The 21,830-nt window shown below is 39.4% G+C and overlaps 1 protein-coding gene across 2 annotated transcripts; it reads right to left on the minus strand.

Annotated features, from left to right (window-relative positions):
• Positions 1 to 1,119: 1,119 nt before the first annotated feature.
• On the minus strand, positions 1,120 to 21,328 carry LOC115716311 (glycosylinositol phosphorylceramide mannosyl transferase 1). 2 transcript variants are annotated; one of them, XM_030645071.2, is made up of 5 exons: positions 20,884 to 21,328; positions 20,112 to 20,508; positions 2,142 to 2,305; positions 1,985 to 2,055; positions 1,120 to 1,604 (listed from the first exon to the last, which is right to left on the minus strand). In XM_030645071.2, exons 1-5 carry the CDS (start codon positions 21,144 to 21,146, stop codon positions 1,582 to 1,584), a joined length of 918 nt encoding a protein of 305 aa, XP_030500931.1. In that variant the 5' UTR covers positions 21,147 to 21,328; the 3' UTR covers positions 1,120 to 1,581. The 2 variants fall into 2 exon arrangements, with proteins under 2 accessions (XP_030500931.1, XP_030500930.1); XM_030645070.2 differs by having other exon boundaries at positions 1,120 to 1,585; positions 20,884 to 21,326.
• Between the last annotated feature and the right edge of the window lie 502 nt (positions 21,329 to 21,830).

Below are 21,830 nucleotides of genomic sequence, written 5' to 3' on the forward strand. Positions count from 1 at the left end.
TCATATTGGAATGCAATCCAATGTTTCTTTCCTTCCCAGGGAAGACTAAAACCAGGACACACAGGTTTGTGGATAGACATCCATATGCGAAAGCGAAAAAATCCATCAGCAACCATTTTAGACACATCTGAATTGTACACCGAAATCACTTCCCCTGCCTTTGCTGCCATTCTTGTTGTGTTCTTTGTAGTCAGAAGATCCGTTGGAACTCCCCAGGCCCGACCCCATATAGGAAAGCTAGTCAAATCATTCTTCCAAGATTCATTTGAATTCTCCATTTTCCCCAAAATTAGCACCCCATTAGATAAATACCATGGCATTTTAGATAGTATTCTACTTTGAATTGACTCAGAAGCAAATGTAAAAGATAAGAAAAGACCTGAATCAATCTTCTCTTTGATTTTGATATTTCATTCACCCTCCTTTAATCGCCATATCCCTCCCAGCACCTTCTTGAGGAAACCCCTACTGTGATCAGAGTTCGTACAGAGGCGACCCCGTAAGTTGTATCTTGCGATCGTGATAGATAAGCTTTTGTCCACTTCCCATTCTTCATCTTCATCCGTGACTTGAAGATTATGAGTTTTCTTTAGAATTTCCTCCATTGCAGAGCTTATTACCTCAATCCCAGAGAACGGGAACCCTTCGAACACGAGGGAAGAAAACAGGGACAAGGCTGAGCCGAACCCTGAATGCATTGCCTTGCAAGCAAAAATGCTGAATAAATATTATGTACAAAGAAAATCATCCAACCTGAACCTAGAACATCGCGGCGAGTTCACAGAATCGGATATGGCGGCGACCAGCGTAGAAATCACATTTTATTTCGTTCTTAATTATTATTTACTTTAAATGTCTAATTGAAGCATGCAACCCAAAAAGTACAGCAATTGATAAAATTTAATAATCAATTTTTGTGATTTCGACAAACCTTTTTATAATTAAAATTTTGCTATGACACAATAATATGCTTGCTTATCATGCAGTTCATACAAAATATGAATCGATTAATTAAATTGAATAGACCAATTATTAAATATAACTTATATATTTTGTTTAAAGAATGACCTACACAACTTCTATAAACATATATTTGTTTTAAAGCATTTTCAATTTATGTTTACGCTCACACAAACTGTACTTATATTATTCATGTATTTTTACTTTGAATTCAATGTCAGTACACACTAATACATACTCTATCTCTCTCTATCTCCATATTTTGAATAATTCTCTCCTTCCCTCTCTACTTTTCCAATTGAAAAAAAAAAAAAAAGCTTTCCATTCTTCTCAAAGCTAAATGTTTAATCTGATTCTACTTCTGGTGGTAACAGTAAGAACCTCATCTAAAACGAATTTAGACATTTCATAGTGCTAAGACTACAAAAAGCGTGCTAAGTTTTAGTTAAGTTAAACAGATCAAATTACCAGAACCATTCTTGCCTGGCATCTACAGCTTTAACATGTGTTGATACAAGCGGCATTTTCCCGTACAACGAAATAAAGTCATTTAAGCACTTGCTCCTCCTGTTGCTGTGCCCTTTCATACTGCTAATTCCAGTTGATCCAGTCTCATATATTTTACCTGCCATGTTTTATGTGTACTATTTTTTAACTTCATCAGAACATTAGAAATAAACCCTACTTACAAGGCCTAAGAAAGTAGAAAAATTTTAATAAAAAAAAAAAAAGTAGACAAATTGCTAAAACGATTCAGTAGAATGATGGAATCTGAAAAAAAAAAAATCATGCATTATAAAAAGTGAATCTGATTTCTTTTTCAGGTGATAGTTCTGCCTCAAAATATCATCAAACTATTTTACTCGAGCAATGAGACAGTATGTAAGTTGGAACTTGGAACACTTAGTAACGATGAGCAAAATGAGCAAAAAGAAAACAACACCGCTTGCTATTTAAGTATAAATATTTGCTTTATTTATTTATTTTATACATGAGACTGAAATATGAAGCAATTACAATGTACCTTTTACCCAAATTGGAGGAGCGCTAGTAGAATTGGCAATAAGCAGGGACATAGCTATATCTTCACAGTTTCTGCATAGGAACCAGCCAATAGAAAACACTGACAGGATGAAATTATATATAAATAAAAATACAAAGAGAAGTATATATATGTGTACCTCTCACTGGTCACGTAGTCATGAATTGTTGGGGACATCTTATTAGTATAAAAGTCTAAGTACTTCCTGTGAAAGAATGCAGCTTTCGATAGAACCATACTATAAGTTCCCATCCACCAAACCGACCACCACCCTCCATATTTATAGTATGCTAAACCGTTTCGCTGTTTTGGATAAAATAAACAAAGAACAAACAATTAGATAAATGAAGAAAATAATCAAAATGAGTTTCTCAAAGATCATAAGTCGCTGAAGTGGCAGCAGGATAGTGATAGGCCTCCTCTAACATTTGTGTATGCTAGGAAGAGGACTAGGACAGCTAAGAGTATGGGTGCAACAGGGGATCGTGCTGAGGTGTAATTGTTGTTTTGTAATTCTGTTAGGGGGATTTTATTTGGGTGGAGTGGGGTGATTGGTAGGCCCTTGAGTACTAGTATAAATAAGCAATGTTTAGCATTATGAGGGGGAAGTTTTTATGAGAATTCTATCACTGTGATGGGAGAGACCAGGCTGTCGAAGTTCCTGAATATTATCAATACACTCCATTTTTATCCAAATTACTTTCTCTTGCTTTTATTTACTGTTAATTCTCTCTGTTGGCTAGCCAAATCCTATCAACTTGGTATCAGAGCACATGCTTTATGGGACCAAAGAAGGATGCAGTGGTGGAAATTATTGAGGAAAAGGTGGGAGCAAAAGTTTCAGACCTTCATTCCAAGGTGTTGAAGCTTAACGAGGGGTTCACGAAGTTGCATGGGGAGCTTCAAAGCTCCATCGATCAGTCCGTAGCCAAACACATCAACACAGCAATTTCCAAACATATGGAAAACATGGCGAGATAGTTGTCACAGATTCTGCAAATTTCGGCGAGGTCCTCCCCTGAAGCTGCTGCAGCGAGCGCCGACCGGCAACGACGCACTAATGAAGGGAATGGGTCATCGATAGGTGAACCCAGTTTTACGGGTGCTTCAACTATGCATTCATCTCTGATGGCACCAAGGTGACTTTACCGTTGCTCGTTCCCCCACCGATACCCCCGATTCAACTCAGATCATTCATGTTGGGTAAAACTCATAGCCTGGATTTCCACCCACCACGAATGGAACTACCATTGTTCAACGACAATAATCCAGACGGATGGATTCAGAGTCGAATGCTATTTTCTCATCACGTGAATGACAGAATCCATGATGTTGGATACAACCATAGTTGGGCTTGAAGGAGTCGCTCTCTCCTAGTTTCAATGGGTAAATCAACGAAGGCCAATTTTTTTTTTGAAAAAGAGAAAGAGGCCAATGACTAAGATTGACCCCTCCCCCGACATATATAGAAAGCCTCACTTGTGGCGGAGGAATACCATGATTACAAATGTTCTATCACAAAACATATAAGACATTTAAAACAAAATCACAACAGCTAGACATAAACAAAACATGTACTGTTATACCACACTACACAACAATCTCCAGTCTCTACTCAATTCTAAGAACGAAAACTGCTCAAAGCTTTTAGTTTTATAAACTCAAACTGCTGTCCAGAATCTAACTTTTTCCCACAATTCTTCAACTGGAGCTTCAATCCCTTCAAAAATTCTGTTATTTCTTTCGAGCCAAATAACCCACATAATAGCTAGAACAGCTGTCCTCCATAGGTATGATCTACCCTTTCTACCCCCCACCTTGCTCACCATCATTAATGAAACTGATTGGGGGAATACCCATTGTATTCCAAAGTCGTTCAGGAGCTTTATCCAAAGTTTTTGAGTTAGACAACACCCTAAGAACAAATGAGCCACTCCTTCACTACTTTTCTTACAGCAAACACACCACCCCGGGGACAAGCAAATAAAAGGTCGCCTCCTTTGCATCATAGGGTGCACATTGATTTTTCCTAATGCGACCAGCCTACCAAAGACTTTCACTTTAAAAGGACACCTACTCTTCCATAAGGTCTTTGTCCAAAACAGATCACCAAAATCCTGATCTGAAGTAAACCAGTTGAAAGCTGACTTACAAGAGAAAATTCCACTAGGATCTGGTTTCCATACTCTACTATCCTCTGATATGTTGAGCAACCTAATATGTTCCAGTAGTTGCAGTAGTACAATAAGATTAGGCATTTCTCTCTCCATCAAATTCCTTCTAAACTTAAAATTCCAACTTGCAACACAATTTCCTACCTCTCCTTCAATGGCAACAAGATCTTTTATAGTCGAGTTTTTCGCTTTTGATAACACTGCCAGATCCGGAAACCGATTCTTTAATGTTGTATCTCCAATCCATATATCTTCCCAAAACCGAATAGTTGTGCCATTGCCCACCTTGAACTTTACCAACTCCAAAAATTCACCATAAAGTTCTGAAATATCTTTCCACGGACCTCTTGGGGATAGTCTATGACCTGATTTAGTATCCCAACAATTTTCTGCTTTCCCATACCGGCTTTTGATTACTTTATGCCAAAGTGAATTTGATTCTAACGGAAATCGCCACAGCCACTTCATAAGGAACCCTTTATTTCTCATGTCTAACCTTCCAATAGCGAGACCTCCCTCACGCTTAGGTCGACACACCTCCTCCCACGCCACCAAATGATCCCCACCCATTGACTCTCCTCCTTCCCAAAGAAAGTCTCTCATCATTTTTTCTAACGATAGTAAAACCGCTTTTGGAGCTTTAAAAAGGGAGAGATAATAAATCGGAAGCGATGAAAGAACTGATTGAACCAATGTAAGTCTACCACCCCGGGATAAAAATGAAGATTTCCATCCATCAAGCCTTTTAGCACATTTTTCCAGGATCGGTGCCCAAAACAACTTTTTCCTAGGCGAACCACCCAAAGGCATTCCAAGATATGACATAGGCCAACTCCCTACTTCACATCCAATCTGGTTAGCACACAATGCCACCACACTTTCTTGCATAGCAATCCCCAACACTTGGCTTTTACTCATATTTACTTTTAATCCAGAAATAGCACAAAAAGCCTCTACAATTCTTACTAGTGTAAGGAGTGAGTCCTCATCATCCGCAAAAAGAAGTGTATCGTCCGCAAATTGCAAATGACTGACTTGAATCTTATCCTTGCCCACTAAGAAGCCCGAGAATTTACTTGAAGATACAGCTTGGTCAATCATCCTTCCAAGAACATCTACCACTAATGTAAAGAGAAAAGGTGATAATGGGTCACCTTGTCTAAGGCCCCGAGATCCTTTGAATTTTCCCCTTGTTCTTCCATTCACAAATAAGGAAAACGATGTTTGACGAGATACATCCCCTAATCCACTTCCTCCAAATTTCCCCAAACCCCTTCCTTGATAAAACCATATCTAAGAAATCCCATTCCACTCTATCGTAAGCTTTCTCGAAATCAATCTTGAGAACCAACCCACTCTTACCTCGACACCGGTAATCTTCCACTGCCTCATTAGCCACTAAAACAGAGTCCAAGATTTGCCGCCCTTCTACAAATGCCGATTGTGTTACCGAAATCGTTTCCCCCATTACACCTCGAAGCCTTGCGGACAAAACTTTAGCTATGATCTTGTACACACTTGTTGTAAGACTAATAGGCCTGAAGTCTTTTACCAAACAACTGTTAAGTTTTTTTGGTATAAGACAAATGAACGTCTCATTAATACTTCCCTCAATTCTGCCCTCTCTTTCAAAAGCCTTGAAAACTTCCAACAGCTCATTCTTAATAATGTCCCAATTTGACTGAAAAAAAGCCAAGCTAAAACCATCCGGCCCAGGTGCTTTGTTACCTTCACAACTAAAAATGGCTTCTTTTATTTCATCTTCTTCAAAGGGTCTTTCTAAATCTGTAGCTAATGATTCTGGTAACTGTTTCCATTCAATGCCTTCAACACCCCAACCCGGTCTCCTCTCGGATGTATATAATTTGGAGAAAAAGTCTACTAGTTCAGTTACTATTTCATCCTCCTTGTCAATTATCGAACCATCCACTCTTTCGATTCTTGAAATAGTGTTCCTTGCCTTTCTTGCATTTAATAAATTATGGAACATTCTTGTATTTGCATCCCCTTCTTTTGCCCATTTACATTTCGATTTCAGCCATAAACTCCTTTCTTCTTCAACTATGTATTGCTGCCACTCCCTTTTAAGCTTTCTCCTCTCCTCTGCTAGAGATTGATTCCATATAATACTCCCCTCTTTTTTATCCAGCTCCACTATTCTCCTTTCTACTGCATTCTTGGCCACCTTGTTATTTCCATAAACCCCTTGACTCCATTCCTTGATATTTTTTTGCACTTCATCATTTTCGTTCCTGGCCAGCCGTCAGCACTAGCATTTCTCCACCAACCTTCAAGTAACTTAGGAAAAGATTTGTGTTCCAGCCAAAGATTATCGAACCGAAACGGACCAGGCCCCCATTTAGGCGGATTCAAGTCAATAACAATAGGATTATGATCTGAAACTAATCTCACCAACATTTCTTGACGCACAAATAGAAACAATCCATTCCATTTGCAAGTATAAAGGAATCTATCCAACCTACTGCAAATTGGTGTAGCTCTAAAATTAGACCATGTGAACCGCCCATTATTTAGATTAGGATCAATCAATCTCATTTCCCGAATCAACTCATCGAAAACCTTCATACTCTTAGTACATGAGTTGCTATTCAACTTCTCCCCCACTCTTCGCACAACATTGAAATCCCCCCCCAAACACCATGAATCTCCACAAATAGAATAAAGGCCAGCCAACTCATCCCAAAATTCTGATCTTAAATTGTATGAACAAGGTCCATATAATCCCGAAAACCACCATGAATCTAACCCCTCAGCTTGGATCAAGATTGAAATAGAAAAATTACCAATCAATGAATCCAAAACCTTAATATTTCTCGTATCCCATATTAGCAATGTTCCTCCAGATCTTCCGATGGATGGGCTCAGAATCCATGCCTTAAAACGTGACCTCCAAATACTACCAATAAACCTTCTATCTACAACATCTTTCTTCACCTCTTGTAAAATCACCACATCCGGACTGGCCTTACATATTGTCGCTTTAATAGCTCTTCTCTTCTCCTTGTCCCCACTCCCTCTTATATTCCATGAAAGGATCTTCATTTAAACTTTCTTGACCACCCCTGCTTTTTTGCAACTTCTATCATAATTGACATTAAATGTCAGATTATTCAATTCTCTGCTTAACTTTCTCATTGGCTTCCTATCTCCTTTGATCACATTGTTGTCATCATTATTATGCAGGATCTCCATTCCCATCTCCGCCATGGATTGAACGATGTTAGACCACGAGTGATCCTCATGATAGATTTGTCTTGTATTCTGTCCCTTCCCGAGATAATCATTAGTTAACTGCTTTTCGTTATCATTCTGTCTCCACAGTTCCTTGATGTCACCAATAATATCTTCTTGCTCTTCACTATCCTCGGCCTCAGGGTCTACTCCTTCCCCCTCCGAACACTCACTCTCTGAACTTAGCCCCAACATTTCTTCTTCAAATGACTCTACATCAGCCTCCTCCCCCTCAAAATAAAATTCTTCTTCTGCTAACACTGCTGATTCAACTCTGGTGTGTCCCATTGACTTTCTTTTTCTGATATAGACCTTCCCAAACTGTACAAACCCCTTTTCTTCATCTTGTTCTACCTCTGCCGTTTTTTCCAGAATAGAAGGCTTAACTGATTTTTTTATTACTTCAAAATCTGCCCAAAACATTATAGTTGCAGCTCTAAACTCCTTTCGAGACTTTGGTTTAATTGACTTTAATTTCCCTTCAAAGAAATCCTTAATAATCTGCTCTGTATTCTTTTTTAAACAAATAGCCATCTCTTCTTTTCCTTTGCTGACCCACGGATCCAAGGTCTGAATCTTGAGGTTAAATGATTTTAACTCAGGCCTAATTTCTTTTCTTTTATGGGCCAAAACAATACTAAAAGGCCCATTATGGAAATACATCAAAGGACTTATCTCCCTACTATCCCCATCCGATCCCCTGTTACAATTAAAAGCCCTATTCTCAATCAACCCCTTTCGGCCCACAGAATTTCTAGGGCCCACATCCAATTGGGCTGTAATTCCCCCCATTGTCCACGTGTCCTTAATGAAAAGAAAGGGACAGGTACGAGGAATAATTAAAGGGGGTCGGCTCAGATCATTCAAAATACGAGAAAATACCCTCTGAATATTAATCGACTCCCTATCTTCCTTTCTGCCGACTTTGGGACTCGCACTTCCCTGCCTTTCGACTCTCAACAGTCGACTCCCTGCCTCGGTTCCTGTGCTTTCATTAATCGCCTCAACCCTCCTCTGTTCTGGCTTTTCCACTTCCGACTGCCCTTCTTCTCCGTCGTCGACAGCCACCATCTCACCTTCCACCTTGTCGGCCTCAACTGAATCATCATCACCTCCTACCTCTCCGGCTGAATACTCCCTATTTTCTTTCTCACCGATCATTATCACACAATTGTCCAGTATTTCCTCATTCTCTTTCTCCTCTTCTATTCGGTCTTCATCTCCACCTTTTCCTTTCTCTCTTTCAATTACATCCCCCTCACCAAATACCTTTTCATGGTCAAAATCTTGATACCAGCATGTATTGAACCATCCATGGAATCTGTAGCTTAAATCATTGAGCTTGAAAAGCTTTAATTCGTAAACCCTATTATCGTGATTGAGAGATAATGATTCCGGTACAAAACCGAACTCATCACCCATCAATTGGAGTCTTAAATGAGATAAAACACTAGCTTCAGCCGTATCCTTGTCCACATCCATTAATCCACCACACATATCTCCAATTTTCCTGAATATTCTCATATGCCAAAGGTTCAAAGGGAGCCCTTGAACACCAATCCAAGATCCTTTGCATTCCACCTTTACATTATTCTTTTGGTTTTCCCAACTCCAAGGAGAGAATGTAACAAAAGATTGAGCCCCCGGAACATACATCCTCTGCACCTTTACTAACTCTTCTTTTTCCTTCTCATCCTTACACCAAGTAATACATCTATCATCAAATAATTGACTAACTATCAACTTTCTCCCTAGCTCCCTTGACAGATTATAGAAAATAGTGCTCCAGTCCGCATGAGTATTGTCCCTAGCAAGGAAAATTGCCAAACTCCAATCTTTTGGTTGAGCTTTTGAGCGCATGTATTCATAGAATTTAGGTTGATAAAACCTCTTTTCAGGATATAGATTTTTTGGTTTGAAACCGAGGTTGATTTCTGGATATAATTCTCTCCATTCCACTTTTCCCCTGTCTCGAATCCCATCATTCTTGTTATGCTGACCCTTCAATGCCATTTTCTCCATCTTCTTTACCACGTTCCCCCCCATTGATTTCGTATCATGCTTCCCCGATCTCTTAACGATATTGACCCAAGATTGAGTGTTCATCCTGCATTCTCCTAACTTCCTTTCCTTTTGCTGTGTTACTCCACCATGGACGATATCTGGTTTCCTTTTAAGTACACCAGAGAGGCACTTATATAGCTCAGACCACCCTTTAGCTGCTGTTTCCTCTGGAATAATCACCATTCTGACTTTGTTATTCTTCAAGGTTGAGATCTTCAAAAAAGCTCCATTAGAGTTGGAAAAGAATTCCATAAAATAGCTTCCACTACTGTTTCTGAAGAATCTTTTGAATGCTGCCCTTTGCTGTCCATTTTTCTTTTTTAGTTCCTCTAGAATTTCAATCATCCAAGCCGCTGCATCAATAGTTACCCCTATCTCGTACCCAAAAAGTCTTGTTCTCTCACAAATTCTAACCGAACCTCCATCTTTTGACAAGGTGATCATAAACGCCTTGTGTTTAGTACGAAAACTCCAATATTTGTGAAGTTTCTGATCACCATTTGGATCAGAAAAATTTTCCCAGCCAACTCCAGTGGGGTGAAGGCCTTTTTTCTTCCCAAAACCAGTGGGGTTTTGGTGCTTTCCATGGCCAAGAGCGCCATGGACGACCCCAGTATGCATGGCTCGTTCTCAGAAAGAGGAGAGAGAAGAGAGCATATGGAAGTCAAAAAGTTTTTTTTACGTTAAGTTGCTTTCCAGCCATGTTTCTTTTACCTCTTGGGTGATGCTAAAACAGATGGTCCTTCATCGTTTTCGTGCGATACCGGCGGGTTCTCTCTCGAAAATTTTTTGTCGGTGGTTCAAACCGGAACGGTGAAAGAATATCGTGTCTAGTGGGGAAGTTCTTGCTTCTCGAGTATCAGACATACTAGACCATCTCTTGGAAGGAAGTTTCATCAAAGGCCTCAAGGAAGCCTCAAGGAAGAGATTAGGGCTACATTACATGTTTTGCAGCCCAAAAGCCTCACCCAAATAATGGAGACAACCCAAAGGATTGAAGAAGGCCATTAGTTAACTAATATGGGCCCTTTCCCACAGCCCAATACCATGAAATCAACCTTGAGCCCACTCATTCCCACACGTGCCAATCCCAACCCTTTCTCTAATCGAACATATCACACGAGATTGCAGCAGCAACCACAGAGTTCTTCAACCGAATCCATGGTCACTACGGCATCCAAGAGCGGCAGCAGCCGTCCGTCCACCAACACCTCGTACAAACGATTGTCCAAGGCAGAATACCAAGATCGCCGATCTAGGGATATTTGTTTTAAATGTGAGAAGTTTCACCCGAGTCATGATTGTGAGCAAAAGCTACTCCAAATCTTGCTCTCCACCAATGAGGACGAGTCCGACTCACCAGAGGAACAGCCACCTCTTTCTCCAGATTTCGGCGAGACAATAGCAACAGAAGACTCTCGCTACTCTTTCTCTCATTTCTTTAGTTGGCATTTCAACAATGCATACGATGAAAGTTGCTAGCCATATCGTATCTCAACCCGTAATGATCTAAATTGACGGTGGAGACACCCATAATTTTGTGTCAACGGAAGTCGCCACCACTGTGGGATTGCCCATCACAGCCACCACTTGCTATGGAATCCTATTGTGTACAAGCGGTAAGGTCCGAACGAAGGTATTTGTGCCCAAGTCGAGCTCAATTTGGGGGCAATAAGGGTAAACACTAACTTTCTTGCCCTGAAACTTGGAGGGGCAAATGTTATTTTGGGCATAAAGTGGCTAGAAACACTCGTAAATATGCAAGTTAACGCGAAAACAATGATCATGATGTTTGAAATGGCGAGAACTTGGGTGACATTACAAGGCGACCCTGATTTGTGCAAGTCTCCCACCTCATTAAAGGCTATGATCTTACAAGTGGAAAAAGGAGCCAAATGGTACTGGTTCCAATTAAATGAGTTGTCTACTGTCGTGGAGCCTGATCCAGCCTCCCTACCAAAGCCCATAGCTCAACTTTTGACCAAGCATGTAGCAGTTTTTGTAATGCCTCCTTGCCTATCCCCGGTTCGCTCCCGTGAGCATGCCATACCGCTACGCCCAAACTTAGAAGGGTGAGATTGAAAAGATGGTTCGAAAGATGTTTCAACTTGGTATTGTACAGACCAATACGAGTCCTTTCTCAAGTCCCGTCTTACTCGTTAAAAAGAAGGATGACAGTTGGCGCTTTTCTGTGGACTATCGCGCTCTTAACAGCGAAATAGCGGCTGAAAAATTCCCAATCCTGGTTATAGATGAGTTACTTGACGAGCTTCATGGTGCCACCATCTTTTCTAAGATCGATTTGAAGTCTGGATTCCACAAGATTCGCATGGCTCCACAAGATGTGGAGAAGACAGCCTTCCGCACACACGAGGGGCACTACGAGTTTTTGGTGATGCCATTCGGAGCCACCTTCCAAACACTCATGAATGAGGTATTCCATGATTTCCGAGGTGAATGTGAATTAGTTTTTTTTAACGATATTCTTGTATACAACCCTACCCTTGAAGACCATGTGATACACCTCGGTTTAGTGTTCAAAGGCCTTCAAAATCACCAATTGTATGACAATAGAAAAAAGTGCACTTTTGCTTAGCCTCAAGTGGAGTATTTGGGCCATGTAACTTCTGCTAAAGGAGTGGCAACAGACCCGAGCAAAATTGAGGCCATGGTTCCTTGGCTAAACCCTCAAGGAGTTGCGTGGTTTTTAGGGCGTAACTCGGTATTATCGCAAGTTCGTTCAAGGTTATGGTAGTATTGCTTGACCTCTCACTTATCAATTGAAGAAATGCTATTTTATGGTCACCTGAGGCACAAGAAGCTTTCGATCAACTCAAAAAAGCCATGTGTTTTGTTCCCGTTTTGGCGCTGCCTGACTTTACAGCTCCCTTTGTTCTTGAAACGGATGCCTCAGCCATGGGCCTTGGTGCTGTCATCATGCAACATGGACGGCCTCTTGCCTTTTTCAGCAAAGTTTTAGCTCAAGCTAGTCTCAAATTTGTTTATGTGCAAGAAGGCATGGCAATTGTTTTAACCATTCAAAAATGGTGTTCTTATCTTTTGGGTCGCAAGTTTGTGATTTGAATGGATCAAAGAAGTTTGAGATACTTGCTGGAGCATCGTTTGGTTTCCATGGAGCATCAGAAATGGCTCACTAAATTGCTTGGATATCTTTTTGATATTGATACAAACCAGGGTTTGAAAATAGGGTAGCCAATGCTGTTTCTTGTTTCATGGGGAAGCATCTTTTGCTGTCATTTCGATCCAAAATGTCTTATCTATAACAGAAGGCTTAAGTTGCCACAAATCCCATGCTTTCTAAAGTCATTCAGAACCTTGCTCAAGGTCAAGATGGCAGGAGGTACTCAATGGTACATGGATGTCTCAAGTTCAGAGGTCATTAGTGTTACCAACTTCTTCATCTTTTATTCAGCTGTTATTACAATAATATCAAAGCAGTAAAGTAGGGGTAGACTCATGGGTGTACAAGACCTTTCAACGGTTGGCTGCTGACTTTTATTGGCACGGTATGCGCCATACTATTCAAAGATTTGTGGTTGAGTGTTGTATTTGTCAACGATATTATAAATATTTGGCAAAAAAGGTTTCTCTTCGTTCTAGCTCTTGCAGCTCTTGAGTTGGTGCCATGGCGAAAACAAGATCAAAGGCGCAAAGGAAACAAAGATCTGAGATAACAAAATTGAAGAAAAGAGGGCCAACATCTACTATTGATGTTAAAAAAACAAAATCCAAGGATGCTATCCTTGGTATTGAGCCAATCGATTTCACTGATGATGAGGACAGTGAGCTTGGGGATACTTTAAGGGAAAGAAATGAAGTTTCAGATCCTCTTCATGATCTACGCAAACCATTATCTCCTAGATCATCTCTTAGAGCTATTCAACAGCAGGAGGATATACGCACAGACTTTGCTTATCTCCTAGAGACGAACAAGCAATGTAACAGTAACCTCATACAGAGTATGAACTCTCATCCTCCAGTTCTAAGATCTAGCAGAGTTGTTTGACAGCAAAAGGATATAAGCAAAGACTTTGCTCAATTCATGGAAGCAAACAGACAATGTAAGAGTAACCTCAAACAAGGTATGAATTCTTAGCCTCCTATTCTGAGATCAGGTACAGTCGTTCGTAACCTTGAAGCTTCATTCAAAAGTTCTGAAAAAGAATCCAAAGTTAAGATTACAATGGAGAACATTGAAGATGAGATATCATACTGGAACTCGGCAATTGTTTGCTATGTCTTAAGAGCTAATCCTCCTTTGACAATATTGGAAGGCTTTGCAAGGCGAATATGGAAGGGTATTGTCAATAAAGTTGGGTTACTATCTTATGGAATATTCATTGTAAGATTTGTTTCAATAGAAAAACGTGATAAGGTACTCAATGGGGGCTATACATTTCTTAACAAAAGACCTGTAATCATGAGGGTTTGGGATTCTAATGTCAATTTAAAAAAGGAGGACATCAAGGTGATACCAATTTGGGTACAACAAGAAGATCTGGAGCTGGAATACTAAGGAGAGAAGTCTTTATTCAAGATTATTGGTAAAGTAGGATCACCATCAATCGTTGATTTAGTCATTAAGGAGAGGGATAAGCTTAGCTACCTAAGAGTATTAATCGAGGTAACTCTGAATCAAGAGTTTTCTGATCAGATATCTTTTGAGGATGAACATGGAGAAAATATATATATATATGTGGGGGTTCACTATCAATGGAAGCCATTGGTTTGTGGACACTGCAAAGGAATGGGGCATCCAAATGTTGAGTGTAGGAAGCAACCAAGGTGCAAACAAGAGTGGATAGTCAAGGAATATAGAAGGAAAAAAGAGCTTGATGTGAAAGGAACAGAGGATAAGGTTGATCCTGAGGGTTTTCAACTGGTTTCAAAAGGTTGGAAATCGAAGGGAACTAATGAAGTGGCAACAACACAAACAGGAAATGTTTTTCAAGTACTAACTGATATAGGGGAAGAACAAATCACAGGCACTAGTGGAAACAAGGAACAAAGTGATTTTGAGAATGGAAATACAGGAGGGGGGGAGGGGGGGGGGGGTAAGAGTTCCTCCTCTTTGAAATGGATAAGGTGCTAGGTTGGATTGTCCGAGGAGTTAACGGCCAACAGAAACAGAGCCTGGTTAGACAATTTATAAATACACAGAAGGTTGGCTTGGTTGGACTCCTCGAGACAAGGGTCAAGGCCCAAAAGTTGGGGGTCTTGTACACAAATGTCTTTACTAGATGATGCTTCACAACAAACATAGCTTGGCATCCTGGGGGAGAATTGCAGTAGCATGGAATCCTCACAGTTTCAATGTCAACATTGTAAGATGCTCTAGTCAAATGATCTATCTCTTTGTTACTACTATAGATGGAAAAAATAATTTTTATGCTACTTTTGTCTATGCATACAATGATAGAGAAGGGAGGAAAGAGTTATGGAGAGAAATTCAAGAAGTGGCAACTAAGGAGGCTTGGTTGGTGTAAGGTGATTTTAATGATATTCTTGCCAAGGAAGAGAGGATTGGTCACAAAGTTAAGTATCATTCAGCCACAGAATTCATTGACTGTGTTGAAAACTGTCAATTGGAAGATGTCAAATACAGTGGTAGTTTCTTTACTTAGAGTAATAAAAAGCATGGAAAAGAGAGGATTTACTCAAAGATTGACAGGATGCTAGCCAATCAATCCTGGACCAATAAATTCCCTAATGCAGAAGTTGTATTTCTGAATGATAGGCTTTTTGATCATACTCCTAGTTTGCTTACTTTCCATCCTGAGGTACCTAGTGGTCGAAAACCATTTAAATACTTCAGAATGTGGAAGTCTCATCCAGAGTACGACAAAAGAGTTCGAGAAGTATGGACACAATCTTGTCTAGGGACAAAGATGTTTCAAGTAAAAACCAAGCTTAAGGCTCTGAAACCAGTTCTAAAAGATATTAACAAGCAGGGATTTTCTGACTTACATGCTGCAGACATACAACTCAAAGAGCATTTGAATGAAAGTCAAAACAAGTTACAACGAGAACCACTTAACCCTGAATTACATGCTAATGAGCCGGAGGCCAAAAACAAGTATATGAAAGTGCATCAGGATTTACAGGCTTTGATGCAAGAAAAAGCAAAGTTATCTTGGGTGAAAGAGGGAGATGATAATACTGGCCTATTCCATGCCAGTATTAGAGATCAAAGAAGAAAAAATAGAATTCTATCAATTGAACAACAAGATGTGTCAGAATTGATGACCCTGCAAAGATTATTGAAGCTTTTGTACTGTACTACCAAGCTCTGCTGGGGAGTAAGATGGAAAACAGAAGACCAGTCCTCGCTAGTGTGGTTAAGATGAGGCCACTGGTTAATCCATAACAAGGTGAGATGCTGTTGGAAAAGTTCACAAAAGATGAGGTTAGGAAAGCATTATTTGAAATACCTGGCATGAAGTCCCCCGGACCAAATGGCTTTTCTAGTTTCTTCTTTTAGGATAATTGGGACTCGATGGGTAATGATATCTATGAAGCAGTGGATTCTTTTCTACAATCTGGGAAAATTTTGAAGGAGATAAACTCTACTGTCATCACTCTTGTTCCCAAGGTTAGATGCCCTAATACAATTGAAGACTTTAGGCCTATAGCATGTTGTAATGTAATATATAAAATTGCTACTAAGTTGATATGTTCAAGACTAAAGCATATACTACCTTCACTTGTGGATCAAAGCCAAGGTGGATTCATTAAAGGAAGGTATATAGCACACAATGTGATGATATGCCATGACCTTATTAGACATTAAAGCAAACTGCATGATAAAGCTGGATTTGCAAAAAGCTTGTGACACCATTGAGTGGGATTTCATTGAAGAAATGCTTATAGCTTACAGATACCCAAGCAAATTCATAAAATTGGTTATGAATTGTATCAGAACACCAAGATTCTCACTTATGTTCAATGGTATAGTGCATGGCTTTTTTGAATCAAAAAGCTGGCTAAGGCAGGGAGATCCCATGTCTCCTCTGATTTTTGTACTTGAAATGGAATATATGCCAAGAATTATGAAAAATATTGGCACTAAAGGAGACTTTCAGTTCCATGAAAGGTGTGGAGATTTGAAGCTAAACCATCTGTGTTTTGCAAATGATGTATTGCTATTTTGCAAAGGAGATTTCAAAAGTATCTATTATATGTTGAAAGGCCTAAAACTGTTTTCCTGCACTTCTGACTTGCAGCCTAATGCTGCAAAACAGCTATGTATTGCAGTGGCATGCAGGATGAGGAAGTATAGAGAATACTAAATGCATCTAGTTTTTGCAAACAAGAGGTTCCTTTCAAGTATCTGGGAATACCAATATGTGCTAAGAGAATTTCAAGGCAGGAATCTAGAGTGCTGGCAAAGAAAATGACCTCTCGAATCAAGACTTGGAGCACTAGAAACCTATCAATTGCAGGGAGAACATTACTTATAAATTTTGTATTAATGGCCATTCATGCTTATTGGGGCCAAATTTTGCTCCTACCAAAAAAGGTGATCAAGGAGATTGAAGCAATCTGTAGAGCATTCCTATGGAAGAGTAAGCACTTCCTTCAAGGGTCTGGATTGGTTACTTGGGATCTTGTATGTCAAACCAAAAAAAATGGAGGAATTGGCATCAAAAAGAATTGCAAAATGGAACAAGGCTACTATGATCAAGTATGTATGGGGAGTGGCTAATAAGGAAGAAAACTTATGGGTTAAGTGGATTCACAGTGTATACATAAAGAATGAAGAATGGTGGGGCTATACTGCCCCAGCTCAGGGAAGATAGTACTGGAAACAGGTTGTAGCACTTAAAAACCAAGTTAAAAATCTGGTAGATCTACAACAATTTCAACAGAATAAGTACCAGGTTTCCTGTGGTTATAAGCTATTATGCTCTTCTGTAGACAGAGTGGACTAGTGTGATGAAGTTTGGGGGAGACTAAATACTCCAAAACACAATTTTATACTGTGGATAGTAATGCAGGGGAAATTGAGAGCAAGAGATAGACTGCATAAGTTTGGAATAATTGAGGATGTGAGTTGTCTATTCTGCAACCTGCAAGATGAAACAAATGAGCATCTGTTTTTTGAGTGCTCATTCTCTCATTTATGCTTGCTGAAAGTGAAGAAATGGCTCCAATGGAAAGTGCAAGCTACTTCTGTAACAAGGTTGCTCAGATGGATTGAGAGAGCTAAATACAAAAGTTCGAAAAGAAGGTGTTAACTGCTGTAATGGTCAGTTTAGTGAACCATCTCTGGAAGGCTAGGAATGACAAGCTATGGAATTCTTCTAGTGAGGATACTGACAGAGTTGTTTGTAGAGTCAAGGAAATTGTAAAACAAAGAATATTTTGTACGTGGCAAAAGAAGGTTAGTGTGATGGATTCAGATTGGTTTTACTCATTATATTGTATACACTTGTATAGATGACAGATTAGATCTCCCATAATGGTGAGGCTATTAGTTTGTAAAAAAGTTGATTTGGAGTAATGAAGATTGTAGTTGATTCATCAAAAAATAAATAAACAAATATTTGGCCCAATCTCCAACAGGTCTATTGCAGCCATTGCCTATTCCCGAGCAAGTTTGGGAAGATATTTCTATGGACTTTATTGAAGGTCTTCCAAGTTTCAACGAGTTTGATTCCATTTTGGTAGTGGTCGATCGCCATTCCAAACACAGCCACTTTATTCCTCTCTGTCATCCTTATTCAGCCCCTACCGTGGTCAACAGCTTCAGCAAATAAATTGTCAAGCTTCATGGCATTCCCAGGTCTATTGTTTCAAATAGAGACAAAATTTCCCTCAGCTTGTTTTAGAAGGAGCTCTTTTGCGTGCAAGGCACATCGCTGAAGCACAGCACTTCCTATCACCCACAGTCTGATGGCCAGACGTAAGTTGTTAATCGCTCCCTTGACACGTACTTAAGGTGTTTTGTGAGCTTTAAACCCAATCAGTGGGTTAAATGGTTAACTTGGGTTAAATACTTGTACAACACCTCTCACAATTCCTCTTCGAGCATGACTCCTTTCCGTGCTTTGTACAACAACGAACCACCACCACTACTCCGTTTTGAGCAAACCAGCACCAAAGCTTTGCCCGTGGAGACTATGCTTCAGGATCATGACTCCATGTGGCCCTGCTCAAGCAAAATTTGACTCGTGCTCAACAAAAGATGAAAGCCCAAGCTGACCGTAAGCATCGAGATGTCCAATTTCAGGTTGGAGACATGGGATGTCAAGCTTCTCCCTTATCGTCAACATACGGTGGCCAAACGACTTAATGAGAAGCTCTCCCCCAGAATTGTTGGGCCTTTCTCAGTCCTAGAACGCATTGGTACAGCAGCATATCGCCTTGAGCTTCCTCCTACTACTACAATTCACCCGTGTTCCACGTGTCACTGCTGCGTGCTGCTTTAGGTACCAACCAGCAAGCTTCCTCGCTTCCTCCAGGCATCACAACGGATTTGGAATGGATGCTTGACCCGAATCGTTGTTGGCCATCCGCCCCAGTACTCACAAGGTCAGCCCTCAAGCTCTCATCAAATGGAAGAATCTCCAAGAAGATTATGAAGCCACTTGGGAAGACTTTGCTGTCATACACACCAAATTCTCGAATTTCCACCTTGAGGACAAGGTAAAACTTCAGGTCGGCAGTATTGATGGGCCTCCTCTAACATTTGTGTATGCCAGGAAGAGGACTAGGACAGCTAAGAGTGGGGGTGGAGCAGGGGATCGTGCTAAGGTGTAGTTGCTGTTTTGTAATTCTGTTAGGGGGGTTTTGTTTGGGTAGAGTGGGGTGCTTAGTAAGGCCCTTGAGTACTAGTATAAATAAGTAATGTTTAGCTTTATGAGGGTGATGAGAATTGTATCATTGTGAAGGGAGAGACCAGACTCTCGAAGTTCCTGGATATTATCAATACACTCCATTTTCATCAAATTACTTTCTCTTGCTTTTATTTACTGTTTAATTCTCTCTGTTGGTAGCCAAATCCTATCAGATGGATAAGATGTTGCAAAACCAGAGACATTATTATTGTGACAGTTCCCAAACAAGTGATGAAATCAATTTAGAGTATGGTTTTGCTATAGCTCAACCAGCTAGTTACTGGAATAATTTTTTAAAAATAAAACCACTAAAGATGATGTTACTTGAAATACAAGACAGCTGCAAAAAAAAAATATATATGAGTACTGTAGGAGCACTATATTTTATAATGGTGAAAATTATTGGCAAGAACATAAGGAAAGAATTTTGTGGAATAACTAATTTAGTGATTCAGTCACAGATACAAAACTTAAAATTTTTGTCTACAATGTAAAATGAACACCAATCAGGTCCTACAAATGTCAAACAAGCATGTATAGCAATGGAGTACTTAGATGACTCATCAGAAATCAAGGACGTAATGCCTAAGTAACATCTAAGAATCCTTTATATAGCAACGCAAGTAGATATCAATGAACTTGTAAAGTAGTATTTTTTTTTTTGAAAAAACTTGTAAAGTAGTATTTCCTTTCAAGATGTAAAGCAGAATCTTAACAAAGAAAAGGAAAAGTTTCCACTTCGGAAGCAAACTTACTAACCTCCTTATCCAGCCAATGCATCCGAGGGACAAATCCCACCATAGTGGATGGTGCAGTTTGCCATACAGTGAAAGCAAAATCCAAGGTGGAACACGGGACAATCACATCGTCGTCAACAGAGAAAATGGCATCAGTTGCGAGGTCCTTAATTGGCTTGAATCTATTATTTAGATTATCTTCTTCATTAATGTCAAATTTGAAATTGGGTTTATGAGCCTTTTGTGAATAAGACAAAACCATTTTCCTAAGAAAGCTTTTCAGGCTATCTGATGGGGGATCACTTTCACTCCAAACCACATGTATAGCATCCGCCCCACTACAGGAAGCATAATGAGCCACAGCTTGCTTTAGAAGAGAATTTCTTCTCCAAGTGTTAATAAGAACAGTGTAGCCACCTCTGAAAATTACAACAAAAAGTCAATTCCTTGCATTTCATCACACAACAAAGCGATAGTTCCCTAATCCAAACTCATTACTAACACCAATATTAAGTAATCTTAAACGACAAATCCTTTAACAGAGAACAACAGATACGGATTTGCAAAGTTCCAGGTATTCCCAATTTCCCAATATTTTCCTACTTATCTAATTCTGAGGGGTTCAGGGCAATTGATCGTCGAGTAATTTAACACAGTTCATCCCTATTCAATTATTCAAAATTAAAAAAATGCAAATGGGACAACGGTAATCAAAATCATATAATCAAGAAGAAAGCGTACAGAAACCGACTTTTCAGAAATTGGTTAGTTCAGTTTAAACCATAAATACAAACCTCGAAGAAGAGGAGACCGAAGAAGAGTGATGAGGGATCCAACCCATCAGATAGCTAAGCCTCGACGTGACGAAAACGAGGACGCAGAAGACGCAGAAACCAAGAAGTAGCCTGAGCTGAGCCGCCGATAGAAGAAGGCGCAGCCGGCGAAGGAGGAGCGGAGCGCGGGTAGTGTAGGTGCCTCTAGTGATGGCTTTGTCTTTGGCTCGAGAGTAAAGGGCACCATTGGGGTCTAGAGCAGAAGCGGTAATAATGGCAGACATGTTTGTATTAAAGTTTCATTGTATAAGAGAGAAGAAATAACTTGAAATACTCAACATGGTGCATGTTACAATGAAGAATAAGGGAAGAAGAACAATGTAATTTGTCGTTTTGTAGATTGAAAAACTTTACGGATCGTCAAATATACTTTGTGTTTTCATGGATACAATCTTAATCTCTAAGGGCATGCGCTACGCGGATCGCTATTTTGTAATGAAATATTTTGTGTAAATGTTTTCTAATTTTTTTAATGATAAAATGAATGTAAAATTTTTATTTTTAAAAATTTTGTGTTTGAAAAATAAAAATCTATTATTATGTAACTATTTTTATTTTTTAATTTTAAAAATAAAAAATAAAAGTATGTTTTATAAATTTTATTTTTATTTTTATTTTTTGATTTTATTTAAGTCGGTTCTAGGTCCAGGTTGAATTCAGGTTCGGGTTAGAGGACGGGTTCAGCGCTAGGGTCGTGAGGGAATTTAGATCGGGGTCTGGTCGGAGTATAAAATATTGATTAAGAAAAAAAAAAGTGTTTAAAAAAATATTAAAAGTGATTTTTTTTTAAAAAAAAAAAAAAAATTGAATTCTCAATTAAAAAATTAAAATGTAAAAATAGTTTTATAGAACATGTTTTTAAATAACATTTTTACTTTTTTAATTTTAAAAATAGAAAACTGATTAAA

Source organism: Cannabis sativa, chromosome 5 (genome assembly GCF_029168945.1).
Source record: "Cannabis sativa cultivar Pink pepper isolate KNU-18-1 chromosome 5, ASM2916894v1, whole genome shotgun sequence".
Lineage (NCBI taxonomy): Eukaryota > Viridiplantae > Streptophyta > Magnoliopsida > Rosales > Cannabaceae > Cannabis > Cannabis sativa.